General features: G+C 40.3%; 1 protein-coding gene across 4 annotated transcripts in view; it reads left to right on the top strand.

The window, feature by feature from the left end:
• Positions 1-586: 586 nt before the first annotated feature.
• Positions 587-27637, top strand: part of tfb1m (transcription factor B1, mitochondrial) — a 47317-nt gene continuing 20266 nt past the window's right edge. Inside the window, exons 1-6 of one of the 4 annotated variants that reach the window (XM_060933766.1) lie at positions 587-612; positions 1634-1766; positions 2202-2353; positions 3184-3292; positions 4052-4203; positions 7857-7976. In XM_060933766.1, coding sequence (XP_060789749.1) covers positions 1652-1766; positions 2202-2353; positions 3184-3292; positions 4052-4203; positions 7857-7976 — 648 coding nt within the window. In that variant the 5' untranslated portion in view covers positions 587-612; positions 1634-1651. The other 3 variants (XM_060933767.1, XM_060933765.1, XM_060933768.1) reach the window with 3 other exon arrangements.

Below are 27637 nucleotides of genomic sequence, written 5' to 3'. Positions count from 1 at the left end.
TATTTAAAAAAAAATCTCGTTGCCGTTGTCGTGTGGATGTAGCCTTAGTGTTTTGCCCTGACCCAAGTGCCCAGCCATAGGATGGGCCGCTCGATGAGCCGCATGGAATAAAAGTTCCCAACGGCTCTTTGGGACCAATAACTGTGTCGTCTCTTCTTTAGTTTGAGTGTCCTGCATCACTCAATATAGCCTATCCTTAATGATACAAAAATACACAAAGGAAAGTGCAAGGTTAGGCTGAAGTTTCTGGCCATCAATTACTTTCACTTGGTCAAAAGCATGCCTCAGTGACTCTATTCAGATGGGAAAATCCCCTGAAGGAATGATCCGAATAATTACAAAGACCAAGAATTCCCCCATTTCCTGGTATTTCATGGATTTAATAGGTTTTATTTTGATTTTATTTCACAAACTAGACCGAAATTAAAATTTTATCTATTGTGCTGTTAAATTGGTAACAAGAGATGTTGTGTATGTAACGTGCATGAAGAAGTTCCGCCCAGTCTGGTCTCTGATTGGCTGAGTTCGTGTTCCACGGTATTTCATTGGTGAACAAGACGCTATTCCGGACTCAACGCGGAAGTTCAACAGGAAATTCAGAGCACGGCGCTGGTGAGTGGCAGGACAACGTGTTTTACTGTTTGGGAGAGGTCAATTCCAGTTTATAGCGGTTTCTTTTATTAAATTTACACGTCTGTGATTTTTTTCATGGCATGTAAACACGGATTATCATTTACCTTTTAGCGTGTTCGCTTAGCTTGGTTGCGTGTTTATATTGTTTATATGTTGAGTTATTAAAACATCATATTTTAGACGCATTTGGAGTATACTGCACCAGCTGAGCTAATATTCGTTAATTGTCATTTCATTAGTGAAATTTTATAGGGTCGTTTATAGCCTGGTAACCTGAAAATTCGTCAGTAAACTCGGAATAGTGTTATCGTTATTTTCCAAAGCTGCAGTGTGCTGCTCTGACCACTAGATGTCACTGCTGACCGTGTTTTAGTACAGTGCTCACCATAACATTAAGGTGAAAACAATCTCAACAAATCAAAATTGTAGTCTGTTTTATCAATGAAGAAAATGAGTGAATGATCTTTTGACTATTAATATGTAAGTCTGTACAACTTGCAGCTGATTGTATACCAAAATGAGAGAAATAAGCTGTAAACTTTTTTTTTTTAATTGGACAAGAATTCTCTTGTAACCAAAAATATACATTAAAAATGCTTTGATTATTTAAAGTGAGAAATCAAATGTCATGATTTTTTTTTTAATTTGTCATGCCAATTTATAGTATGGTTATTAACTTTAGTTAATATTTACTTGTTTCTTGCTTAAATTTACATGAAATAGCTAAAATTAGTGATTTGAGGCATGGATTTTGTTCTTTTCTTTTGGTTTATTCTTAGTGGTTTTTAATATTTCTACATAGTGCTGATATGTCTGTCTTGCTGTAAGATGTACTAATTCCAACTTTTCCATTTTTGATTAGTATAATGATATAAAAGCTGAACTGATCTTCAGCAGACAGGTTGATTCTCTACATGCTCCTGTTCCTGAGTTATGTGAAAAATCAGAAGTTTGATGATGTGAGTCTTTGAGACAGTTAGCGTTTTGTGTTTACGTGCAGATAGCAGTGTCTGGGAAAATGGCGTCCTTTCGCCTGCCTCCCCTACCAACCATCGGCGAAATCATCAAACTGTATAACCTGAGAGCGCAGAAGCAGCTGTCGCAGAACTTCCTTTTGGACTTGAGACTCACAGGTAAGACGGGGTGAACCTGTACCTGCTGCAGGTGCATTAGAGGAACTTGTAGCACAGCTGTGTCATGCACTTGATTCTGATTGGTCAGAAGGTGTTAATATTTTATTAACTTAAAGAGAGAGGGAATGGCTGTTTATAGCTGCTATAACAAGTGAAAACAAGAACTAACTCAACAACATAAAATGTAGCTGCAAATGAATAAAACTACAGCATGCCATTCTTTAATGAATAAAAAAATGAAGTCTGATGTAAGAGGAATAAAACACTCAGGAATGTACTGTTAATCCAGTAAAATACTCAGCTTTAGGATGGTAACAGTGACTCCACTTCATTGCACCACCCATGGTTGATTTATTTTTCTGTATCAGGATGGCACAGAGTGATTTATTCCAGATTATGATGTGGATAATGTTGATGTTGACTGTGGTGTTGTAGATAAAATCATCCGTCAGGCGGGGAACCTGAGGAACGCGTGTGTGTGTGAGGTAGGACCCGGGCCTGGAGGGCTCACCAGATCCATCCTCAACGCCGGTGCAGCTGATCTCCTGGTGGTGGAGAAGGACTTGCGCTTTATACCTGGATTAAAGGTCTGAGTTATAGAGTGAAAAGTTTGCAGCCTACATATAAAAAGGTTGTAATTTAGGTTTGTATAACAAAGTTAGCACTTACCATTGTCTCTGTTTTCACTAAGGTGAATGTATTGGCACCCATAGTGTCACTCTGTCATGTTCAGAGTGTGGTGGGTGGGTGTTTTTTTTTTTTATTTTTATTAAATATAATGAAGGCCTTACATAATAAGTACTAAATTCAACGACTAATCACAGCCATCACTAGTGGCCCCATAAGTTCCATTTACAAATACAGTTATGTGTTGGGAAACATTTGAGCAGGGCTGGGATTCAGATTTGTAGCTGTACTTTGCCTCACTGCACTGCTTACTGTAATCAGTAAATAATCCCACTGAAATGCCTGCAAATAAATAAATCATTAATAATAACTTAAAGAACAAAAAAATTAGGTGTTTGTTTTCCCAAGATCAGAAAACTTAAAACACATTAATGATATCATATAAATTTTTAAATATTCAAATTAAATAATTTTTATTTAGTTCTTTGTGGCAAAAAAATGAAGGTGAAACCTTCATGTAATTAACTATTAATTATTAAATGTTACTTCTACTAATAATAAAAATCCAAGTTGTAACTGAGTATGAACTCAAACAAAGGATGAGTGAGACTATGAATTAATGCATCAATAGAAACTATTTCATTGAATTATTTTTTTCTTTTTTTTTAGCTGCAGTTTCAGTAAATCCCAGTTGATTCTATTTAATTAGCGTAAAATCACGATCCTGAGTAAAACGTGATAAATTGTACAGCTTTTGACTGATAGTCCTGTCTGTTGTACGTTTGAGCAGCTGTTATCCGAGGCGGCTCCGGGGCGAGTCCGAATCGTCCACGGTGATGTTCTTGCGTACAGGATGGACACAGCTTTCCCAGCACACATCACAAAGAAATGGGAAGATGGTAAGATTGACTGTTGACTCAGTTCAGCTAAGATTCTGTTGGTGAATGGAGTAACTGCTCGAACAATATATAATCACAGTTATTAATCTTCATCTGGTGATTTTTGGGTTTCTATTTTTGTAATTGGTTTTATATAAATACATGTATTTTTCAAAAATAAATGTTATTTGCCATTTTCAGCATAAAATTTTATGTACATTCAACAATTATCAACAGTGTGGGAGTTTTCTGTGTCATATTATTCTTTTGTTAAGGGCTAGTTACGAACACCTGAAGATTATAAACAGTGAATGATTTTGAATATTGAGGAGTTTCGTATGGTTTTGTGTATCCACTAGAGTTAGTGGGTTTTATGAAGGAAATTAACATTTTTATGATAATGATTTTTGTGTCAGGAAACAAATACAATATGACCTTATGTAATTGTAAAGTGGGCGGGGCTTAAAGCTTTCCTTCATGGTTGCTAAGTTTAATATAATGCCATGATTACGACTCGACAAAAGAACAGTGAAAAAAACATTTTGCTGTTGCGTTTTGATATTTTTACTGTTAACATTTAAGAGCAATGCAGTTCAAAAATCTGAGGGGGAAAACACATTTGACTTGCTGTAGAATGAATGAACACGGAATGCTGCTGTTGAGTGACTTCATGATTGTTGATGGTTACTAGTTTTCTTTTTATTGTTTGAAGTCCTTCAAATTGCTAGTGTGATAATGACTGTGTGTGTGTGTGTGTGTGTGTGTGTGCGCGTGTATCAGAGCCTCCTGATCTTCACATCATTGGGAATCTCCCCTTCAGTGTTTCCACTCCACTCATCATTAAATGGTTGGAGGAGATGGCCAGTAGGAGCGGACCATTCATGTACGGACGCACAAGACTCACGCTGACCTTCCAGAAAGAGGTTGCGGAGGTGAGGAGATTAGTGGAGTTAAGTGTGTGTGTGTGTGTGTGTGTGTTCTGACTTGTGATTTGCAGCCGTGCTGCTGTCAGAAAATTAATCAGCACCTTCTGACAAATCACAGGTTTGTATTAAAGGCGAACTGAAGGCAAATTAATTTTTTTATCAAAATTCTGTTTATCTCATTTTATTAAATATAGGAATGTATTTTTGATCGCTGTTTTGTCACTGCTATAGCAATTTATGAGTGTTTGAAATACGCTCTGTAATATATCAGTCCATAGTAATGGCTGTAAACGAGATTCGTTGAGACCTGTGCGAGACATCGTAGGACGGAAGTAAAACGTACAGCGGAAATCAAAGTGATCAACATCTGCCAACGTTGTCAAAAGATGCGCACGCCCTCTTTCGAATGCTGACGTAATCGAGCCGGAAGTTTTTTGTTTGTTTTGACAGCAATCAGGAAAGTTTGAAAAAAGTAGGCAGTAATCGTCATTTAAACTTGTTTTTGTACAATATTTCGTTTGGAAAACAGTTTTCAAAATGGCGGCACTGACACCTGGCTGCCACTTCACGTTTCGAAGTCTTGCACAAGTCTCGTGAAGATCGCGCGGATAAGCGACGCCTGCCGTGGACCAAACGAACCAAATTCAACACGGCTAAAATCCGAATAGGCCGATAAGTATAATATTTAATTGCAGTTAGTTGCCAATACGAGTCACGATATAAGGTTACTGAAACCAAAATGTAATTGAATAACACGTTAATTAAGAAATAAAGCAAGTTTAAAAATGACTTCAGTTCCACTTTAATACATTTGTTATAATCCATTGTCATTTCTATAGCAATTTGTACAGCAAACACTCCACATAAACAGATTAAAACTGTGTGATACAATGAAGTTTTCTGTAAGGAAACATTTGTTTAATGTTTATGGAAGGAGTCTCCAGTGTCAGTGCTTCGTAACAGTCAGAAGTAAAGCTGTAATCTGAAACTTTTCCATCTTCAGGACAGACGAGTTTATACTTTTGTCTTTTGTCGGTAACACAACATGAACAGTCAGAACAGGACAGAACTCCTCTCATAGCAGTTCAGCAGCATTAAAAATAAAGAAACTGTACACTGTATAGGAATAAAACATTTTGGGAACATTCTGTTACGGGAAAATAATCAGCTACAGCGTTGTAAGATTGACTCCTCTTTATCCCAGCACCCTGTCACTCAGAATGCTGTGTGATCTATTTATATTTTGTTCTCTGTGTGAAAGATCAGTTTGGTGGATTTGATCAGTATATGGAGTATTATTAATACTCTATTAATGATGTTAATATTGTTTGTTTTTTCCCCATCTTTTTTCCACAACTGGACTATTATTGTTGATATTTGGGAGGGAAGAATCATCGGTGAAACCGAACACAATAAATTGCTCTAAATTAATTATTCTGTCTTTAAGGGTGTGCAAACTTTTACGCGCCGTTGTATACAGAAGGCGAAGATTGGTGCTGAATCTCTTGAGTTTAATAGCTGTAGGTCTGTGTTTTCCTTGTATTCTGATAAGTCGCGTATATCGGGTGAGCTAATTAATGATAATTACATGGGACTGCCCAAATTAATTTTCTAATTTAACGCTGCTCATCAGCAGCCTTATGGAAACACTTCATTTACCCTCTCTCTCTCTCTCTCTCTCTCTCTCTCTCTCTCTCTCTCTCTCTCTCTCTCTCTCACACACACGTGCGCGCACACACACACACACACACACTACCAATGAAGAATCGATCAGCCTGTACAGACATGAGGGTTTTTCTTTTTTGTTGTTTTTTGCCCACTCTGGTTATTTGTAGATCTGTCATGCTCATTATATGTGTAAGGAATAAATTGTGTGTGATGCTGTCTGAGTAAAAAATATCAGTGACTATCTCAAAACAGAATTTATTAAGCCTAAACCAACTTCAAGTCATTCATTCTATCTGGGAATAATGTATTATTCCCTATTATGCTATATACAGCTATTGGAAAGACGCACTCTTTTTTTTTTGCTTTTGGTCCTATTTTAATGAACTGAGTTTTGGGATTGGTGTTCCTGCTCGGTCACACTTTGCTGGAGAGCCACCAAACTTCATATAACCTCAGGCCAACTCAGCTGACACATCTAAGAAATCAGCTCTGACCTGCTTTGTCTCATTCTTGCTCCCCCCCATATCCCTTTTTCTCCCATTGACTTCAATGCATTTTTGTCCCCATTGAAATGAACAGAGTTTCAGAATTAAAGTTGTCTTGCTCAGTCATGCTTCATCAGAAAGTCAACAAACTTCACTGCGTAGCTCAGACTGACCCCACACACTTCCATCCATCATGAGCCACATTCGTCTTTTTGTGCACCATTGCAATCACGTTTCGCATTTTTTTGCAGAAATACGTCTCTAGTTTTATTTGCAAAAGCGTGAATCATTACTGTTATACAAGAAACTTTGGGAAGTTTGTCAGTTGTAGCATGAATAGTAATGCTGTTATTAACTACTTATTAACTGAGCGTGAGGTCTTTACGTGAAAACGTCAGACTGAGGTCTTGACAGTACGGACCGAGCCGTAGATGAGGTCCATATGTAAAAAAAAAAAAGACTTTGATCTGATTTTCCTGTAAAGACTGAGCAGGCGAGGTTAATAAGGAGCTTATTATATGGCTTTTTTATTTCTAAGATTAAAATAGCTGGTCATTACAGTGAGACGTGACACTGCTTTCAGTCATATCATATTTGTAACGTGGTTGAGTCACATATGCAGAATAAACGGCTAGCGGTGTCAAAGCTGAATTTCTGTTGGCGGTTTCTGAATGCTCTTCGTTGCCCATTTCTTGAATAACTCTCTTGTCTTTTGTGTTTTGGCTGTTTTTGATTCCGTTTTGATTTCCAATTAATCTTTTGTTTTGCTTTTGGTTTTTTTTGCAACATTGAAAGCCGGCGCCTTGGAAAGAAAGTCCGTAATCACCCACAGGCATTATGGGAAAATATTACCCACCAAGAAACCAATCAGAGCGCACGATTTTCACTCGTGCCATATAATAAAGGAACATAATCAGCGGCGTTACTATGACCACACTGAAGCTTTATTTCTTGTCTATTACAGCAATTTGCCAGTACAATTAACTAAACATTATTTTTTTTTTAATCCGTTTATAGCTGCAGTTAGTTTTTTGTGAGGCAAGTTAGTTTCTGTCCTCACTTACAGTGGCTATAAACAGTCATTCCCTCACCAGCCTCTCTCTCTCTCTCTCTCTCTCTCTCTCTCTCTCTCTCAGACCAAAAAAACGCAAATTGTCATGCTAATGAGAAACTGTGAAGAAGCGTAAACTTCTCTGTCCTGAAGATGGTAGAAAACTTAGTTTTATCTCTGACACTGGAGACTCCTTCCATCAGTGTTACTGTAGAAATAGCGTATTAGAACAAGCACATTTAATATAAACCTGTGATATGCAGCTGCACTACTATCAGAGCTGCTCTTCTAGAATATTAATCAATACCTTCTGACCAATCACAGTCCAGAATTCAGCAATGCAAAACAAACTCCGTTCTTTAACTTGTAAAGTGAAATCATGCTTTATAACATTTAATTGTGACTGATGTAATACAATGATCAGATAATTGCAGTTTGTTGTTGTTCTGTTCCAGAGATTAACAGCAAGCACTGGGAGCAGACAGCGCAGTCGCCTGTCCATCATGGCGCAGTACCTCAGCACCGTGAAAAACTGCTTCACCATCCCCGGCCGAGCGTTCGTCCCCAAACCTGACGTGAGTCTCTCTTGCTCTCCTCTGACATTCCTCACAGAACAGTCTCCTGACACTCGTCGCACATCGTGACGCCCACAGGGCTTTCGCTGAACGACCCTGCATTGTCACATTTATAATTAGAAGCTGAATTTCCCGCAGGCGCTCAGCCAGTGGCGTAACTGCAGCAGTTTGATTCGGAGCCTCAGTGGGATTGTGGGTAAGAGGGCGAGAATTCCCTCTCACTCAAATGTCTTCTCCTTGTTGTCTGTAAATATTTAATCTGAGCCAAGAGTGATGAAGAGAATGAGTGCGAGACGGAGGTTTTTGCATTCTCACGTGTCGCTGATAAACTCGCAAAAACGTGTCCTCATTGAGCCTGGCCCTGGGGTTGCTTTGGGACTCTCACAGGAGCGGTTTGATTATACTTGTATTTGTTCTATAATTGTAACATGCCAATTATGATACAAATGCATTGTAATGGAATTTATTTGGACGTCTAAAGCCATTCAGAGTGGATTCATTTGGCTGTGGGAGGTAGAATAATTCATAAGGATCAGCAAGAGCCTTGATTTTAATCTGGTACTGGAACACAAAGTCTGAAAAGTGATTTGTTCTGTCATAGTTTAGCTTTTGTACAGATTAATTAAAGGAAAACTTCTCATTAAACATGCTTATACAGAAATATTTGTGATGTGTTTAGCGATTCTGGTGCTGTGTTTCACTCTTGGGAGACGTTAGCGATTTGTGTGACGTTACAAGGGACGTTTGTTCTTTAATATTGTGTTTAATCGGACAAAAGAATTCAATAACCTAAAAAAAATAAGATTCAACACAGGATTTGCTGTTAGTGCCTAAAAACAAAACATCACCCTTTTCTCACTCGTACGTTATAGCAATGTCATATTAATGAGATTTCCAGTGTAGAAGTAGTCGAGACGTTGCTGCAAGTCTAGTGAAATTAAGTACTGAGAAACACCTTTTTGTAAAACCACTACTTTTCAGTCCTCCTTTTTTTTCAGTCGTGGTGCTAAACTCTGGAATCTCGTATGCAAATTAGCTACACTTAATTTATACACTTAATCCTTAGTTTGGCCTCCAACGGCTTTATTCTCAAACTTATTTTAAGTAAAAGTAGTCACAGATTTCAAAAATCAAACTTTCATTTTCGGAGACCAAATAGTGTTTGAGAGAAATGAATTTTCTTTAAAATGCCAGATGGGCTTTCTGTGGTAATGACGTCAGGTAGCGGTTGCTTGGAAGCAACTCGGCTGTTTATATTCTCTGTTTACATCGTAGTTTTGCTGGTTTTACAAGTATTTTACCAAATTTATCAGTTTTTAAATAAGTATGCCTCAGTGTAGCATTATAAATGCCACAACGATGTTAAAAAGAAGGCACAAGCTGGAACTAGACTGCATTTTCACAGAGAAAAGGCAAAGCGTGTTTTCTCAGCTGTAGCAGAGGGTCACTGACAGAAACTGGATCAGGTATAAGACCTCACGCTGCAAACCTTGGTTTTTTTTTTGTTGTTTGTTTTTTTAAACATTATCTACAGAAAGTGTGTGTGGCAAAGTGTTTGTCACTAATGTGTAAAACGGTCAGTTAATTAAATGATTTTGATACTGACGGGCCTCACTCATGGAGCACCTCTCGTAATTGTGGTTGCCATTGGCAGCAATAGATTTTGCGTGTGTTTTTCTTTTGTCTAAGTCCTTAGATATTTTTAACGTTTTAGTAGGGAGGTGCCTTGCATGGGAGTCTAGGTCCTGTTCATGCCTACCCTTTTGGACCTCCTTTTTTTTTTTTTTAAACCTTTGTGGTTTTGTTTCATTTGCCTGGCTTGTAGTTTTGTTGTTTGAAGGCCAGTAAAGCTGTTAAACCCAGAATGCAATGCTGGGTGCAGTTGAGATTTGGTTTGGTGAGTTAGTGACCTATGAGATGGCAAACACGATGGTAGTGATGGTGGTATTGGGAGGAGTGTACAGATGTGGAGGTCCTACTGTATATAGGACTTTATACACAGTTTTCTTTTATTTTATATAATTTTTTTTCCAGGTAATATACTTGCTGCTGTTTCGTTCTGCACTACACTGAGCCAAAGCAACAAAATCTTGTTCTGATGTGTATTGTTTTGATGCAAATCTGAATGACAGTAAAGTAAGTCTAAGTGAGAGAGCTGGACAGACTAAAGGACTAAAGCACTGCCCAGGGCTCGAAATTAACTTTTTTTCTTTGTGTCCCCCAGTGGTCCCGAATGGAAGCAATAGTGTCCCCATTTTTTTCCTCTCTGAAATAAACAGTGGTTAATATTATCATATGAAGTTACTATTATATTTGTAACTATGCGATTTTGAACCCTTTATATCATTTTTACAATAAGTCACAAAACACAAGTGACACATGTCCTATACATCATCTACTTCAAAATTACAGTTATTGCATTTTCAGTTTATTAAACTTTGGCGATCTCACTGTATGAATAGATACCCGTTTATTTAAAGGGGCCAACTAGCTCATTCAGAAAATGTTTCAACTCACTACATCTGCAGTACACTTTAGTTGAAAATAAGACCCCTTTTATGTTCATTTCATCTACTTATACCTTGAATATCTGTTGGCATATATAAGGCCAACTTATCATTTTCACCATTACCGTTATCCATTTTTATGTAATATGCCTGTTGCCCCATTCAGAGATGTTTTGAAAGCCATCAGCCATACCATCAATGGATGAAATGCCCTTGAGCAAGGCACCAACCCCAACATTGCTACAGGGACTGTAACACTGTAAAAAACTGTAAAGTCACTTTGGATAGAAGTGTCATATCATATAAGTGCAAACAAAGCAGAGAGACGTTATGTCTGGGCTTTCAGTTTCTTCCCCGCGGTCGGTCCGCTTCAACCACTTCAGCATTTTTGTTCTGGCAAGAGTCGGCGCAGCGTATTCGGTAGCAATTCCATTCCAAGTCCATATAATGCGGACTCCGGCCGAAGATTCTAGAACAGAATGCGCTGCTCTGTAGCCTACGGATGCAGGTGCATCGAAAGTGAAGCTACTAATGTATTTTTCGCTGTTAACATTTTTAAATTAAAATTGACAAATTAGGTGAACGTCTACGTATGTGTTATGGCTTTGTAAATAATATTAATGTGGAACTTTTTTTCTAGATCTGTTTTTTTCATTGTCCCGGGATTGTCCCAGATATGATTTTGTGTCCCGATGACATTTTTTATGGTCCCTGGGACGTCGGGACACCGTTAGTTTCGAGCGCTGGCACTGCCGCATCGCTCTCTACATAAAGAAATGAATCGAGGGCTAAATCCTACTGCTCCGTGATCAGCATGGCATTGTGGGTAGAAAAGTGAAAATAGAAAAGTTTAAATGATCAAATAAAACTTGTACACAAAACTGTTGTGTAATATTTACACATCCTTAATCTTAATCCGGGTTAATCCAGATTTATCTGTGATCGTTTACATCCCAAAATGGTTAAAAAGGTGTAAGGAAATTATTACATTTGTTTTAGATATTAATATGGACTTTTATTGCAATTTTGTCACTAAGCTTTTTCGCCTGTTTGACCTCATGACCTCTAATCATACACGGGTGTTTTTTTTTTTTTTTAAAGCACCACATTACATTTACAGCTGAATAATTTCTACTTTGTTGATCAACAGCATCTCGTGGTGGTCGCACAATTGTTTGACTGTGTTGTTGGAGCTGGAAATGAGCAAGAGCGGATCATCCTGGCTGTATAGTTGTGATGGGATTTGTAGAGGTTTTGCATTTCCTCCGAGTGTAGATTTATTATACACACCCTGCTTTCTTCCTGGATTAAGGCTGCTGTACTGTTTTTAAGACAATAACATAGCCTTGTGTTACACAATGTGAGTTTGGGTGTGTTAATGCACTCTGAATAATAAACTGCTCTTTGAACGGTGTTAAAAGGTCAAAAGGAATGAGCCGTGCTCTCCGAGGGACTCGAGAGCAGGTTTATTTATAATCACAGGAATTAAGTGATATTGACGTGCTGCTAGACATGTTTTTAACGTGCCGTGCTTTATGCCTGGCCGTCATGTTTCACTGCTGCGAGGCTCCTTCTTCTGTCACGTTGAGTGACTTCGCTTGTCCTTGAAAGCTGCTATACGTGCTGATTGGCTGAGGTGTGTGGGGGGGATGAGTGCCACAGGCCCCCTGCACTCTCAACCTACGCCAACACGCACACAGATGCATCCTCCTACTTGACATTTATTTAACATTCTCTTGCGTGTGCGCGTGCACACTGCTTATACAACGGCTGCTTGTTAAGGCCGCACCATACTGTCATTTGTGAATCATTATTACGATAGTATTTTTAAATAAATAATGAGAAATAATCCAGATATAATAAAACTGAAAGAAAAGAAACTCAATAAGCCTTTATTTATATAATCACCTTTTATGGATTTACATAAAAGTATGGCTTTACCATACTTAAATAAATAAAGAAATAAAGAAACAAATGGGCGGCACGGTGGTGTAGTGGTTAGCGCTGTCGCCTCACAGCAAGAAGGTCCTGGGTTCGAGCCCCATGGCCGGCAAGGGCCTTTCTGTGCGGAGTTTGCATGTTCTCCCTGTGTCCGCGTGGGTTTCCTCCGGGTGCTCCGGTTTCCCCCACAGTCCAAAGACATGCAGGTTAGGTTAACTGGTGACTCTAAATTGACCGTAGGTGTGAATGTGAGTGTGAATGGTTGTCTGTGTCTATGTGTCAGCCCTGTGATGACCTGGCGACTTGTCCAGGGTGTACCCCGCCTTTCGCCCGTAGTCAGCTGGGATAGGCTCCAGCTTGCCTGCGACCCTGTAGAAGGATAAAGCGGCTAGACATAATGAGATGAGAAACAAATGGTAAATATTCTCATCTCTAGCCACTTCAGTGCAATGTGTTAAAATTGAAGGTGTATCTGAATAATGTTCATGTTTTACAATAGTTGACATTTAATTTTCACCAAATGCTTGTGATTTTTAGTTTGCCACTGTGTGTGTGTGCCAGGGTTCCCGCGGGGTCTTAAAAAGCCTTAAAAGCATTGAATTTAAGAATTTGGAAATAATACCTTAAAAAGCCTTGAAAAAGCCTTGAATTTTAATGTGTAGGTCTTAAAATCTGTGCACAGTATGTAACTTCTCCGTATAGAATTTCTCATTATTTTTTAATATCTTAACCGCCATTTATTTTGGTAAATAATGTACCGGTTGCCTAAGTAAGTAAATAAGTGGCGGAACTGGAGCTGTGGGCGGAACCATGCTATCGCACGCACACCCCATTGGCAAAGTTCTTTGAACACACATCCCTGAACTTGTTTGGCGCGCGGTAAAAGGAAAGTCTGGAGAATTAAGTCTAAAAGTATAAACGAAAAGTCTATAGCCTACATATAGGCCTATCTATGGAAAAATGGGCAAATGTAAGTTTAACGAGGCATGGAGGCATCATATTTCATTTCGTGAGTGGGTAAAACCTGTCGATGGCAATGTATTCGAGGCGTTTTGCTGTGTGTGTAAAAGGGCGTTTAAACTCGGCACAATGGGCGTGAAGGAGCTAGAATCGCACGCGAAATCATCAAAACACATAGCATGTATGAAAGAGAAACAGCGAACGCCTTCCATCCATCGCCAGTGTTTTTCGACCAGCCGAAGCGGCGGTCAACGTTAATCAACTACCTAGCATGGCTAATGCCAGCCAGCCCGTTGCTAGTGTAGTCCCTCATGTAACGACTGCAAGAGTAGATCTGCGCACAACATTTGGGTCTACACAAACAATGAAAGCGGAGGTGTTGTGGACTCTACACACAATTGCGCAACATCAGTCCTATAATTCGAACGAGGGTATCTCGGAGTTGTTAAGGTGTATGTTCCCGGACTCCGATATTGCTCAGAGCTTCAGATGCGGTGCCGACAAGACAGCCTACATCGCAAAGTTTGGTCTCGCGGTCCACATCAAAGACGAGCTGGTGTCTAAAGCCAACCAATCACCGTTTGTGTTGATGTTCGACGAGAGCATGAGTGAAGTAATGAAAACAAAGCAGCTTGATGTACATGTCCACTTCTGGGACGAGGGACAGGTCAGGTCCAGATATCTTGGCTCTCAGTTCATGGGGCATTCCACCGCCAAAGACCTGCTGTCGCATTTGAAAGTAAGCACAACCTTTTATTATTATTATTTTACATGTTTCTCAATTGATATTGATAAAGCTGCGAAATTAGGTCTTGAATTTGTGTATAAATGGTCTTAAAAAGCCTTGAAAAAGCCTTGAATTTCACTTGAAGAAACCTGTAGGAACCCTGGTGTGCGTGTAATACTACTAACAGCGATTTTCGAAAATAAATTAACCCTGAAAAGTAAAGGTTTTAAATTTTAGCCCCCTTTTTTTTTTTTTTTTTTTTTGAGTTGAGTAAGAAATTTTAAACATATAAATTTTCAATATCAGTGTTCCAGCTATTTTATTTTACCAGGGCGCCACACCCAAATTTATATGTACCCTACTCATAATTTTCCAGAACTTCCCAAGCACCTGGCACACATTCTGCTACAGAAAGAAAGTGTGCCCTAACGAGCGTTGCTGACTTGCAATGAAAGTAACACATGTTGACATGCAGCACACTATTCTCACGAGGTCATAATCATGCCCTGTTGATCATTTTGTCTTGTTACAGTAACGAGTCTGTGCAGCAAGATGCGTCTGAAAAACAGCGATGCCTACAAAGATGTGAAAGAGAAGAGAGTTGGTAAAAGCAGCAAGGGGCTCACAGAACCTGGCATCTCTGTCTGCCAGAACATAAGGAGATCTAGAAGTTGAGGACTAAACAAATTCAGTCAAAAGTTAGGACCGATAGATCAAGAGACTAGATACAGCTCTATAGAAAATCTAGTCAGTAACATTAACATGTTAGACTAGATCAGTGGTTCCCAAACTTTCTCTGCTGGGCCCCCTTTTGGTAGATAAGAAAATATTTGCTCCCCCCCCCCCCCCCCCCCCCCCCCCGACAAAAAGAGGAAAAAAAAAAAAGATAAACAGGACACACATATTTTGTTTTCAGACTCCATTGCAGTTTATTAATACAAACCTCAACCTTTTTTGAACAAATAAAAGTAAACTGCCATAAACTACAGGTTGCAATATAATTATAACTGTTTTCAAGCACCTTAACTGTGTAACAGGTTTCTTTTTTTAATATTCAACATTATCAGTGCAGTTTTCAAACATTGCCTCTCTACAAAAATGGGTTTTAAAACATGACCAACTCCCTGAGAAGAAAAAAACAAAAACCTAAAGATTTGTTGTGCAAAAATGACACCTTTAATCCTCGCATCTTTTCAGTGACTGGTGTGGGCCTGCTTCATGCTGCAGATCTTCTCAAATCTGGGTTGCAGTTTTGAGATTGCCACTCTGAGTTCATCTTCAATGTCCAGCTTTGATCTGTATTTTGTCTTGATTGAGGCCACAGCAGAAAAACCTATCTCACATAGGTAGGATGTGGCAAAAGGAAGAAGTATGGCCAGGGCTCTCTTACCTTAGCCTGGGAAATCCCATGCTGCTTTGCACAATCGTTCCGATCTGAAAAGACAGCATGGAAACTATGGTCTAAAGGCTCGCCTGAGTTAGGGAGCCAATCAGAGAGTGGGGAGGGGTGGAAAGACGGTGACGCGTACTACTCGACAAACGGAAGCTTGTAGTTTATTTGGGACTGTTTACGGATCACATTTAACATGGCGGCGAGCGATACGAACCAAACTTTCGATCAAGCTTTAGACACTGTTCTGAATAGTTTAGAGTGAAAGTTTGTTTTAAAAAAAGAACAGTGTTTGGTGTTACAGTCTATTTTTGTTTTGCCTTCTCTTTCCTTCTCTTCTTCGTCTTCTTCGTCGCTCTAACTACGTCACCGGGTACAACTGCCATGATTGGCCATGGGCTACGTATACGCCAAATGATAGACATTCGCAATGTCCAATAAACGGCCGTTGACAATCGTAAACCACACCTCCCCTATGAGAAATTCAATAGGCGGATTCCAGACCATATTTCACTTGTGATATGGTCTGGTGTTAACCAGACTACTCTTACCTCGCAGTGGGTAATCTTTCTCCACTCCAATCCAAAATGCAGCCAGTGTCTTTGACTGAAACTGCAGCCTCATTGTTGAATCAGAGGTGACATCAATGAACTGTTCCTCCTCTGATGTGCTGGAGTCGGCAGGTGGTGTTGCACTGAAGGGGTCACGGATCCAGTCATATTCTTTGGGATCCTGCATCTGGAAATGGTTCTGAAGGGCAGAGATGTGTGCTTTCATGCATGGGATCACTGTGTTCTGCAGTTTGTCTTCAATTAATGATTTCAGGTTCTCAAATGAGTCCACATTTCCAACCTTCACTCGCTGCAGCCACATCTCAAGTTTTCTGGTGAATGATGTGATTTTATCTGCCAGATGTGGGAAGTGTGTATTTGTCCCCTGCAACTGCAAATTCACTTCATTGAGTTTCAGAAACATGTCACTGAGGTATACAAGTTTCATGAGGAACTTGTTACAGTAAAATTTGTGGGCAAGATCATTGCCCTCTTCCTTCAAAAAGATGCGGATTTCATCTCGCAGTTCAAAGACCCTGGACAGCACCTTCCCACGTGACAGCCATCGGGACTCGCTGTGAAACAGAACAGCTGTGTGGTCGGAGCCCATTTCCTCGCACAGTGCCAAAAAAATCCGGGCTTTGACAGGTCGTGTTTTGATGTAGTTGACGGTGGCAATAACGTCGGTCATTACATCATTCAGCTCGGGACTCGGCTGTTTAGATGCCAGTGCTTCGCGGTGTATCATGCAGTGCATCCACTGCACATTGGGGGAGACACACTTGATGAGCGCTTGCAGCCCTGCCCGTTTCCCAGCCATAGCCTGCGCCCCGTCAGTGCAGATCCCCACACAGTCCTCCCATTTCAGGTTGGCCTCTTTCAAGTAAGAGTCAGTGATTTTAAACAGTTCTTCTGCTGTGGCTCTGCCAGTAACTTTTTTGCAGAAAAGCAATTCCTCCCTCATGTCATCTCCATCTATGAATCCGACGTAAGTAATTAATAAACAGTCTTTGTTACTGTCAGTGGCTTCATCCATCTGAAGAGAAAAGCGGCTGTCGCGCACTTTGTCATTAAGCTGCTCCTCTATGTCCTTTGACATGTCATAAATGCGCCTGCCGATGGTGTTGTTGGACAGAGGAATAGCCCTTAGTTTGCTGGCTGCAGTGTCATCAAGCATAGTTGACACCATGTCCATAGCACAGGGAAGTACTAATTCCTCCGCTATTGTGTGCGGCTTTTTACACCGTGCCACTCGGTAGGCAACTTTTTATATGAGGCGAGTTGGGCATTTGCCGGCACGGATGCAGCTTTAGTAAATAGGGACTGTTGAGCACGGCAGTTTACGAGTTTTTGTCTGAAAAACTCAACTGGCTTGTCTTTGTGCTCTGGATGTTTTGTCTCCAAGTGGCGTCTTAGCTTGTTCGGCTTCAAGCTGTCACAAGCTAGCACTTTAAGACCGACAACACACTGCGGTCTCTCCTCATTACCCACCGTTGTACAGGTGAAGCCAAAGACAAGATACGTGTCGTCATATTTTCTTGTCTTTGCCTTAGAATGAACTTGCTTTGGAAGCACATTTGGCGATGCTTCATCCTCTGATTTGCGTTTACGTGGGAGCCCCGCACCCCCTGCCAAAAACTTCTCCATGTTATGCTAGCAGTGTAATTTATTGATTTGATTTCATTCATTCATTCATTCATTCATTTCATTCCATCCATGCCCCGCGCCCCCCCCTGCAATGGCTCTGCCCCCCTGGGGGGGGGCGCCCCCCACTTTGGGAACCACTGGACTAGATCTAATCTAATATTAATATCCTAGACTAATATTAGTTGTTGTTATTATTATTATTATTATTATTATTGGTACTAACTAACGTTAGACTGTCATGTTGATGGACGATAAATGGATGCAAGTGCTGAAAGTGTTTAGAGAAAAGCACGCTAGCAAACGCTTCCAAAGCGTCCTTTCAGCGCGCGCTACTCACTCGGAGCAAAAATGCATGTGGACAAGCGATGGTTCGAGGCACGCCAAGTGCGAATGTGACATTTTGAAGCGTTGTATTAAACTGGTTGACTAAAGTTTCAGATTGCTTACTTTATTTTACAAAAGTAATCTACCTTGCATAGTTGCCCAGTATGACTAATTTTGCATAATGGATTCTTTGTTTCTAGTGATTTTGATTACCCACGATAATCAAATCATTGGTGCCCTGGCCTCTTGGAAAGCTAGCTGGAACACTGAATATCAGTTTGTTTGTTTGTTTGGTTTTTTTTTTTTGGTCTTAAACAAAATATATATATTTTTAAATCAGAATATTCCCAGGTGGCACGGTGGTGTAGTGGTTAGCGCTGTCCCCTCACAGCAAGAAGGTCCGGGTTCGAGCCCCGTGGCCGGCGAGGGCCTTTCTGTGCGGAGTTTGCATGTTCTCCCCGTGTCCGCGTGGGTTTCCTCCGGGTGCTCCGGTTTCCCCCACAGTCCAAAGACATGCAGGTTAGGTTAACTGGTGACTCTAAATTGACCGTAGGTGTGAATGTGAGTGTGAATGGTTGTCTGCGTCAGCCCTGTGATGACCTGGCGACTTGTCCAGGGTGTACCCCGCCTTTCGCCCGTAGTCAGCTGGGATAGGCTCCAGCTTGCCTGCGACCCTGTAGAAGGATAAAGCGGCTAGAGATAGTAAGATGAATATTCCCACGATTTTGGAAAAGTGTCATTTATCATGATATCCACACTTGTATTCCCATATTGCCCAGCCTTAATCCTAACCAATCTCTGAGATTCCTGATTTATCTATAATCAAATGAATTTGAATAGTTTTGGTTTAAATCCTTTAAATACATTATTACAAGGTGTGTTTTGTCCAGCTGTGTTTCCCTTTAAAAATGTTTTGGGGGAGGAAAAACCTTTTCTGGAAATGATCTTGACTAAAGGAAGCATATCTAATGTGACTGTTCCCCTTTGCATTTAGTATTAGGGTTTTTCCTGGTGTGTTCCTCCTCTTAAATTCTAAAAATATTCACTCTTGTGGTGCTGTAACGTTTGGACAAAGATTACTGTCTGTGTTGCGCACACGCGCATAAATTCTGGAGACGCTTCAGGCTTTTTGGTGACTTCTGTGTCCAAGCAGCGGTGCTTCAGAGCCATGATGGACATACGCTTTGTGACCTGACCCTGCAGCAGTGTCCCCCTGCCCACACACACACAAGTGAAGGTGGCCAGAGATAGATTAATGGTGGTGATCGATCAGGCAGCAGAGCGAGGCATGGAGAGCCTCGAGCACATGCTTGTCCTGATGAATCCCTCTGTCAGCTCCTCTCCTGGCCTTCGAGGGGATGAGGGGGAAAAAATATATATATACCCCCACACACACCCCTCATGACTTCAAGATCACAAGCAACACTCGCCAAAATTAAAATGGTAAATAAAATGCAGATTTAAGTTGGCTATGCCACATTGTTAGATGTTTTAGATCTGTAATTAGCATCATGAATGAATGAACCCTTTGTCACCGTTACCAGTGAAATTGACCATCAACCTGTCCTTACAGAGGGGGAACAGGACAGGAAGACAGGGATAAAAGAAAAAGAAACACAGTAGTAACATGAGGAAAGATGAGGGGAAAAAAAAAAAAGAACACCCCCACTATGCTCCTATCAGGAGTACAGTGTGGGAGCATTTAAAAAACCTCTGCACAAGCACACAATAACACAAGTACACTTTAAAACATGGGACTTGAGGGGGGAAAGGGGGGAAGGAGGGGGCAATCAGGGGTGGGGGGTAAGGGGGGAGGAGGTAGAGGTAACCCAGCGCAAGCAAGCAGCCGTCCGCTCCTGCAGCCATGCAAGCGGCGCTGGTAGCGCACCCGCTTGTCACACTGGGGGTGAAAAACGGCGACCGCGGAAAATTGGGGAAGGAATGCAAAGAATGCGAGAGTGTCTCCCAGCAGTGACCTTCTGGGGGAAATGTTGCCCCAGCAACGGCCTTGATCGAGGTTGGTGCTGTTCAGGGAGCCGAATGTCGATAAGCTAGAGATTGTTTGGTCTTTCGAACAGACGCAGTCTTTACACGTCCATATCTGTCCATTTCGTCCATATCATATATGGATAGTTTATTCATTTAAAGCTTGTGTATGCATTTTTCTGGCCCTGAAATTACCCCAGACCACATACAGAACAGAGCTGCTCAGCCCTGCCCCTTTTCTCTAAGGACAACTTTAATTCAAAATTGCACTCCCCCCACACCCACATTATATCATGTCCCTAATTAAATTATGTAGGTGTTTACTCCTAAAAAAAACTAACATATGCAGCGGTTTTTCACATTTCGGGCAAAATTATGATTCAAATGTTTTGAGGCATTATTTGAGTGAATTAGCCACTGATGAAAAAGTTATTTTCCTTTCAAAATAGTGAAAAATTCAAATGAATAAATCTGACGGCTTGCAATATGGTAACGTAAAAGTGCTAAAGAGTATTGGGTTTTTTGTTTGTTTGTTTTGTTTGTTTGTTTTTAGGTTGACCGTTTTTCAGATTTTTCAAGTGCAAGTCATAGAATTTTCCCTGACACTCAATTATTTTTGTTTAGTGGACTGAAAGCTAATGAATTTGAACGACAGACTTACAAATTTTTTTAATTTATAATAATATATATATATATATATATATATATATATATATATATATATATATATATATATATATATATATAAAATTTATATATATATATATATATATATATATATATATATATATATATATATATAAAATTTTATTTATATATATATATATATAATATTATTTTTTAAAGAGAACAATTAATGAATTTAGGGCCATGTGGCCCTAAATTCTCTGCCATGTTTTTCCTGCTTCACCATGACCCAATTCAAGATACTATGTCATGTTTCACGTGGTGGGCTTTCCTCGTTTGCACAAGGCATTGTGGGATACAAATTTGAAACAGGAGAGAACAATGGAGTACGCGAGTGTGCGAATGAAACGTGAAAGACCGACTACAGTAACGGAAAGTGAGAAGAAAAGACGTTATGTTGGGAAGGAAAGGAAACACAGGACCAGACTAATAAATATCGGTGCTCAGCAAGCACCTCGGTGTGATCAGCTGTTCGTTTAATGGCAGAATGATGGAACTGTCAGTGCACGGTCAAAGGTAAACCTATAGATGGCAGTAATGCAACACTGTGGATGCCAGCTGCTGTAAAAGCCAAAAGAAGAAGGTGGTAAGCATGCGCACATAGACTTCTTTTGTTTGCTTGACTGCGCAAAGCGAGTGATTTCATGCACGTTATTTGCTTGGGAATCCCCTCAAAGTAAATAACTTCCCAGCTACAGAATGGCCTGGTATTTTTGAGATGCTGCAGAAATAAACATACATCATAATGACCAAATTTCAGAGGGAACCAAATTTCACCGACTTTTATGAAATCGAAAAGCCGTCTAGCTTTAATAGCAACTGCTAGTGTCCCAGCTTACCTTGTGCATGGTTTAACAAGATAAAGGTTACAAGAGGAGTTAAATTTCATGTTATTCCTGGAGAAAATAGGCAGGGTTGAGCAGTTCTGTTCCATCTGTGGGTGGAGCTAATTTCAGGGCCAGAAAAACGCAAACGGAACTTTAAATGAAGAAAATGGTTGGATCCATTGTATGGCAACTGTTCCTAGCTAATTTTTGTAACATCCTCCTTATTTCACACACATTAAATTTGCTAAGTGACGTAATTTATGACGTTAAAGATGACAAATTCTTCATTCGAGCTCCATTCAGGTTTGGTTTGAAAAGTTTCCCATCACACTTTCTTCTTAATTGCTGAACATCTTTTTCGTGCCATAGAAAGAATGATTGTGTGAATATAAACTTTTCTGCATCTTTACTAAAATCGGACATATGACAGATTTTCCTGCCCAAACACCTGAATGTTATTGTAAAATGATTTTCAGAAATTTTTGCTTATACTATATAATTTTGTGTTGCACATTTAAAAAAAATAAAAACAAAAAAAAACCTGCCTCAAAATGCGCACGTGCTTTAAAGAGATGTGGTGAGGTCAGGTCGGGGGGTAGGAGATGAATTGTTAGTGTTTTTAAATGAATTGTAATTCCCCTCACAAACAGCAGAGAACTAAAAATTACAAACTGCTGCTTTAAACTGCTTCAGCTCCATGTGCTTTACAGGGGACATGGTGGATTATCAGACACTGGTGGATTTCTCTTATTTAAAAAAAAAAAAAAAAGAGTCCCCCCCCCCCCCCCCCCCCCAAAATGTATAGATTGCATTATCAGAAATGAACTTTCCATACAACAGAATAGAACGGTGACTACCCTGAGGATCACGGCACTCATTATGACAAATGGGGCTAGATCGGATATCAAAATGGGGTCAAATGAGGTCTCGGGGGTATACAAAAGCCTGTGGCAGCTTTCCCTTAATATATCAAGTCTCCAAGGTTAAATCTAAAAATACGCTTGTTTTAAAATGAAGCACTTTGGAAGTTGGCCATTTAAATGGTTCAGGAGAACAGGGAGCTGGATCTCAGCCAGATTTCTTTACGTTCCAGTCTAGAACATGGTTCTGTTTATAGAACGGAAGGATGCAAGAATGTAAATGTATTATTTTCTAATCATCGGTAATCTAAGCCTCGGCACTCTTGGCTAGGCAAGGTCACGCCGAACGCTAAGCGATAAATCCTCATAATTCAGATAGTATCAGATGAATATTCAGTAATTTATGGCGCAGCCTCTGTGTACACAGCCGTCGTGGATTCTGTAATGATGTCTGGAGTTTATTGCGGAGTTGAGTGGAGGGCGAGGGTAATAAATCTCACTCCCTTGTGACTCAGTAACAGCTTGATTTGAAAATTACTCCCTTTTTTTTCCCCTCACCCTGAAGTCCACTGCAGTGTGTGCACGTAATAGCATGACGCTCACAGCTGTATGTTACCAGAAAGGTATAAATTAGAAAAATGCTGCACCGTGGCTTGCAAGGCAGAATGCATGTATCAGTATGTGATGCTCCAAACCTCCCACCTTGTGTGCTCGTTACGGAAGGTTTAACACTGCAAAACAAAAGCATATTTATCCACGCCTTCTGAACATCCCAGAGAATTATTACATCCTGTACATAACCCTGCTCCAAAACGTTTTTTAATTTTTTTTCCCGTTAAACAATGCTCAGCCGGCTGAGCCAAGTGCATATTTTCCCTGGACGCACTTCTATTTATTGCATCCTTAACGTGAAGTTTTCGTGCAAAATCTTTTTTTTTTTAAAAGCCCAGAAGCAGTGCTCTGTGTGGAATATTACAAGCTGTGAATTGTCAGATAGGATTCTCTCCCGGGTCCATCGTGCCTGTCTCAGCACTTTACAGCCCACCAGGCAAGGGCAGGATCATCAGTCTTGAGAGATGTGCCCTGGGGTTAGAGCTGCTGAGGCATCAGGGAAAGGTCAGAGTACGTGTGTGAGCAAGATGCGCACACATACGGTTATATTCTCCTATATCATGCCCTATTCTGGTCGAGGAAAAATTGGCCACTGTTTCTGAAAGACAGCACGTCTGTATTGGCTTGTCCTCGGCTGTGTGTTTATAGCTCCCCGTTAACGCTGATGCAGACTTGATGTTTAGAGTTGGTTGTGGCTCGGTTTCATTATTCATACACTCGTTACCAACTTGAGTCACTTCAATGAGTCTTCATACATGAAGATGCAGCAGTGTTTTGGTGTGTGTCGGACATCGTTTTATCATTTCCCACCAGCACAGAATGGGATTAAAACTGAAGTCTGTGTAATTCCACATGCTTCTGATCCAGCTCCGTGTTCCATCCACCCTTCTGACACCAGTGTTCTCCTGTCTCATCTGCAAAGGATCAGCGTTCCTGCGAGATTTCATTCCACACATTATAGTAACCTTGGTGACCTAATAGTCCTTCAAAGACAAAAATCAATTGAATCTAGTGCCTCGCTGGATGGAAAATAACTGCTAGGGAGCATCACCAAGACAGTGGACAGACTTTACCAGCAGGACATTGAATGCCAATTTTAAATAGCTTACATAATAACATTAGCTTGCTAATCCCTACATGACTTTGAGCCTCTTATAGACGGTGTATTGGCACGCTGCCAAAATATACACAACCTACTCATTTATAGGTTTTTCTGTATTTTTGTTTACTTTCTACATTGTAGAACAATACTGAAGACATCAAAACTATGAAATAGCATATGAATCGTATATGGAATTATGTGGTAAATTAAAGTGTTAAACAATGTGTTTCATATTTTAGATTTTTCAAAGTAGCCACCGTTTACCTTGACTACGCTTTATACACTTGGCATTATCTTAACCAGCTTCATGAGGTCGTCACCTAGAATGCTTTTTCAGTTAACAGGTGCCTCGTCAAAAGTTAATTAGCGCAATTTCTTGCCTTCTTAAAGGAGATATGTAGAGCCTTTATTTTAAAATAAATTTCTGAGTGGATAGTATCTTCATCCTTGACTCTTGTATGCTGCATAAATGGGAATAAAAGAAATATATATTTTTGAGAGTTAAAGTTGACCGCAAAATTGGCATTCGAGCTGAGCCAGCCAGCCCTGAGTGTGTGACGTCACAGCAGTAACCGATTTTAAGGCTGAGGCCTTTGACAGCTATAGACCAAAGTCATATGGTGAAAGTAAGAAATCCCATTACCGACTTGCTGAACTAAGACTGATTTGACTTCGTTGATTGTGGGTTGACTCTCATTAAAACAGGATAGGTGTTATAACTTGTGCAGCATACATGTACATGCATGCATTTTCACTGATAAAACATAAAAGGCTAATTAAATAATCAGATGAACTGAGACAATCACATTCTGAAGCAAATTAAATAATCTTATACCGGTAACTTAAACACACAATACAAGTTACATGTATTAATCTAAATGCAGGTAAACAACAAGTTTTTTTTTATTGTTTTGTGTCCAAATGAGAGTCGGAACTTACCCGTCTGAGTTCTCGCTTCTTGAAGGCCGATCTTGTGCCTGATTGTTTTGAAACAATCTGACTTTCAGTTGTTCGTTCAGTTCTCCATTCATTCACTTCCATGTAAGGGCGAGATGGCAGCAATATTCAGTTTAGAAATAAGATGGCTGCTCCTCATCCACTCATTCTCTATTTTGTCCATACTGGGTACTCTGCCATTACTGCTCAGCTCAGGCAATTACTAAAACCCGGGACGGAACAGTACGTCACTGGTTTTAGCAACAATCGCGAAGAGGTCACTGCCTGAGGGATATGTCGCATCCCGTTCCATCCCGGGTTTTAGCAACAACCTTCGGCTCACTTCAGGAGGACTGGTGCAACTGAACTTTCCTTTTAAAAAAAATAAATAAATAAAATACTTTTTTTTTTTCCTTTAATTGTTGGTACTGCACCCTCTTTTAATACAGGCTTATAGCCAACGCTCCTCAACAGATCAGAGGTCTCGTACAAGTCTTCAGTAAAATGAGCAGAGGAGAGACCACTTCATAGCCGCCCAATGTGCCCATGAACAACTCGCAAAACGCGTCCAAATCTTTGCAGTTTGAACATTCTTGGGCCATGAATGCAATGTAAATCCACCTTCTGTCGTGTCGCTGCACCGGCCAGCAACACATCTACGTGGCATGGCGATAAATTAGCTCAAAATGGAGGATCGGAATTGCCTCAGCTCTGTGTTTTAGTATAGCGGAAATGGCGATGAGACCGATAGACTTCCTGCTGTGACGTTACGGACGTCAAGGTCATTCACTCGGCCCGCTACCTATATAAATCACTTTAATCGTAAAAATTACTATATTAGATTTATTGTTAACGCTTAAAACTATTCCTGTGCCATTCTTGAGGTCTCAAGGCATTTATAAATGAAAGTGAAGCCATGGCTCTGCGTATCTGCTTTAATGCGTTTGAGATCAAACAGTAAATAATAAAAATACAGTAAATATCCCTATTCCACAACAGTAGTAATCCATATTATGTCAAGAACTGCTCGACTAAGTAAAGAGAAACAATGTCCATCATTATTTTAAGACATGAAGCGACCTTGAATTAATAAAAATAAAGAAAAACATTGAATTAGGTGTGTCCAAACGTTTAACTGGTACCGTAAATGTCAGGTTTTGTGATCGCCAGTCTTCTCGATGGCTCAATCTAATTGATCTATCTTGTTCTTGTATGCTGTACGTGGACTCCTCCTGATTTAATCCCACTATCCAAGGTCTTCTAGTTTAGGTTTTGGTTCTTCTCAAGGTTTCTTCTTAATTGAGGGATTAAGGGTTTCTTCTTCTAGGGAGCTTTTAGACCTTTATAATGATATCTGGTGTTAAACTCGCAACACGGGTAAATTTAAATTTGAAAAGTTTAATGAGAAGTTTCAATTGAGTGCCATTGTTAAAATGCCCTGAGGGTTTCAATCGGGATCCACAATCCGTCACTGCAGCAGCGTAGTCCAGAGACCCATTAAGCAAATGTAGGTTAAACACACAGGACTCCGTCTTCATTCTAAAGTTTCCTTGTGAGGTTTCATAACCGTTTATTTCTTGAATAATCATAGCTGGATGGATGTTTTGTTCCAAAGAGGAAACATGAAAAAGCCTCAGTGTCAATATTGATTTAAAGTGCAATTAGGCTGAAGAGTCAACCAGCCGAGGTACATGCCACTGGTATCCGTACATACCATCCTCATAGGAAAGAGCCATTTATAACGTGGGCTACTGAGTTTGCCTGCTCGCCTTTGGGCACATTAGGCTGAAAGAGGATGATGAGACATGGCAGCTCTGTGAGGACACGTACAGGACAGCTCGGTCTGTGTGACACGGCTCGCGGCGAGCCAATTTCAGCACCATCAACAGACTCTTGGCTGCAATGTGCTGAAACCTAGATGACTAACCTGCTGCTCCACAGCCCACTGACCCTCATTAAACACCCCACCCACCCATCCACACAAACACAGAGCATATTCATGGACACTGATGAGGCACCCAAAAAAGAAAATCTGCTGTCAATTGAAGAGTCAGCGATGCCTTAAAGGGGCAGTTTGTAATGTCCAACATTTTTAAAGATGGTTAATCTTATTAATCATGGCATTTTTAGCACCGAGTGACCTCAAGCACTTTTCTACCTCTTGATCAGTCAGGTCACAATTCAAGAGGCAAGCAAGAAAAGCAACTACAGTAAAGAGGACAAAGTGGCGGTGAAAAATGAGTCGTCATAGAGATTTAGAACATGCTAAATAGAAACATTTTATGGCCAATATTCCAGTTTTGTAGTGTTACTAAAAATAATAATGTGCATACGTGATTGTCAAATCAGACAGGCAGCTTAAGTGCTTTTGATTTTCTGTGTCAAAAGCTACAGTGAAGATAAACGACCTCATCATCACCAGCATTCCACTGATGGCCGATGCTATCTCGGACCCGTAAGATCATGCTAGCACAAAAGAAACACTTGGCGCGAAAGCAGTTGCGAGTTTCTTAATTTCAGGTTTGGCTGAGAAAAGCCAGACGTTTCTGGCTCAGAAAAGCCAGACTGGCGCACCAGGCCCAGCTGATTCAAGTTAGAAAACAT

The sequence above is a fragment of the Neoarius graeffei genome, chromosome 11, assembly GCF_027579695.1.
Source record: "Neoarius graeffei isolate fNeoGra1 chromosome 11, fNeoGra1.pri, whole genome shotgun sequence".
Lineage (NCBI taxonomy): Eukaryota > Metazoa > Chordata > Actinopteri > Siluriformes > Ariidae > Neoarius > Neoarius graeffei.
This window is presented reverse-complemented; position numbering and strand designations above follow the sequence as displayed.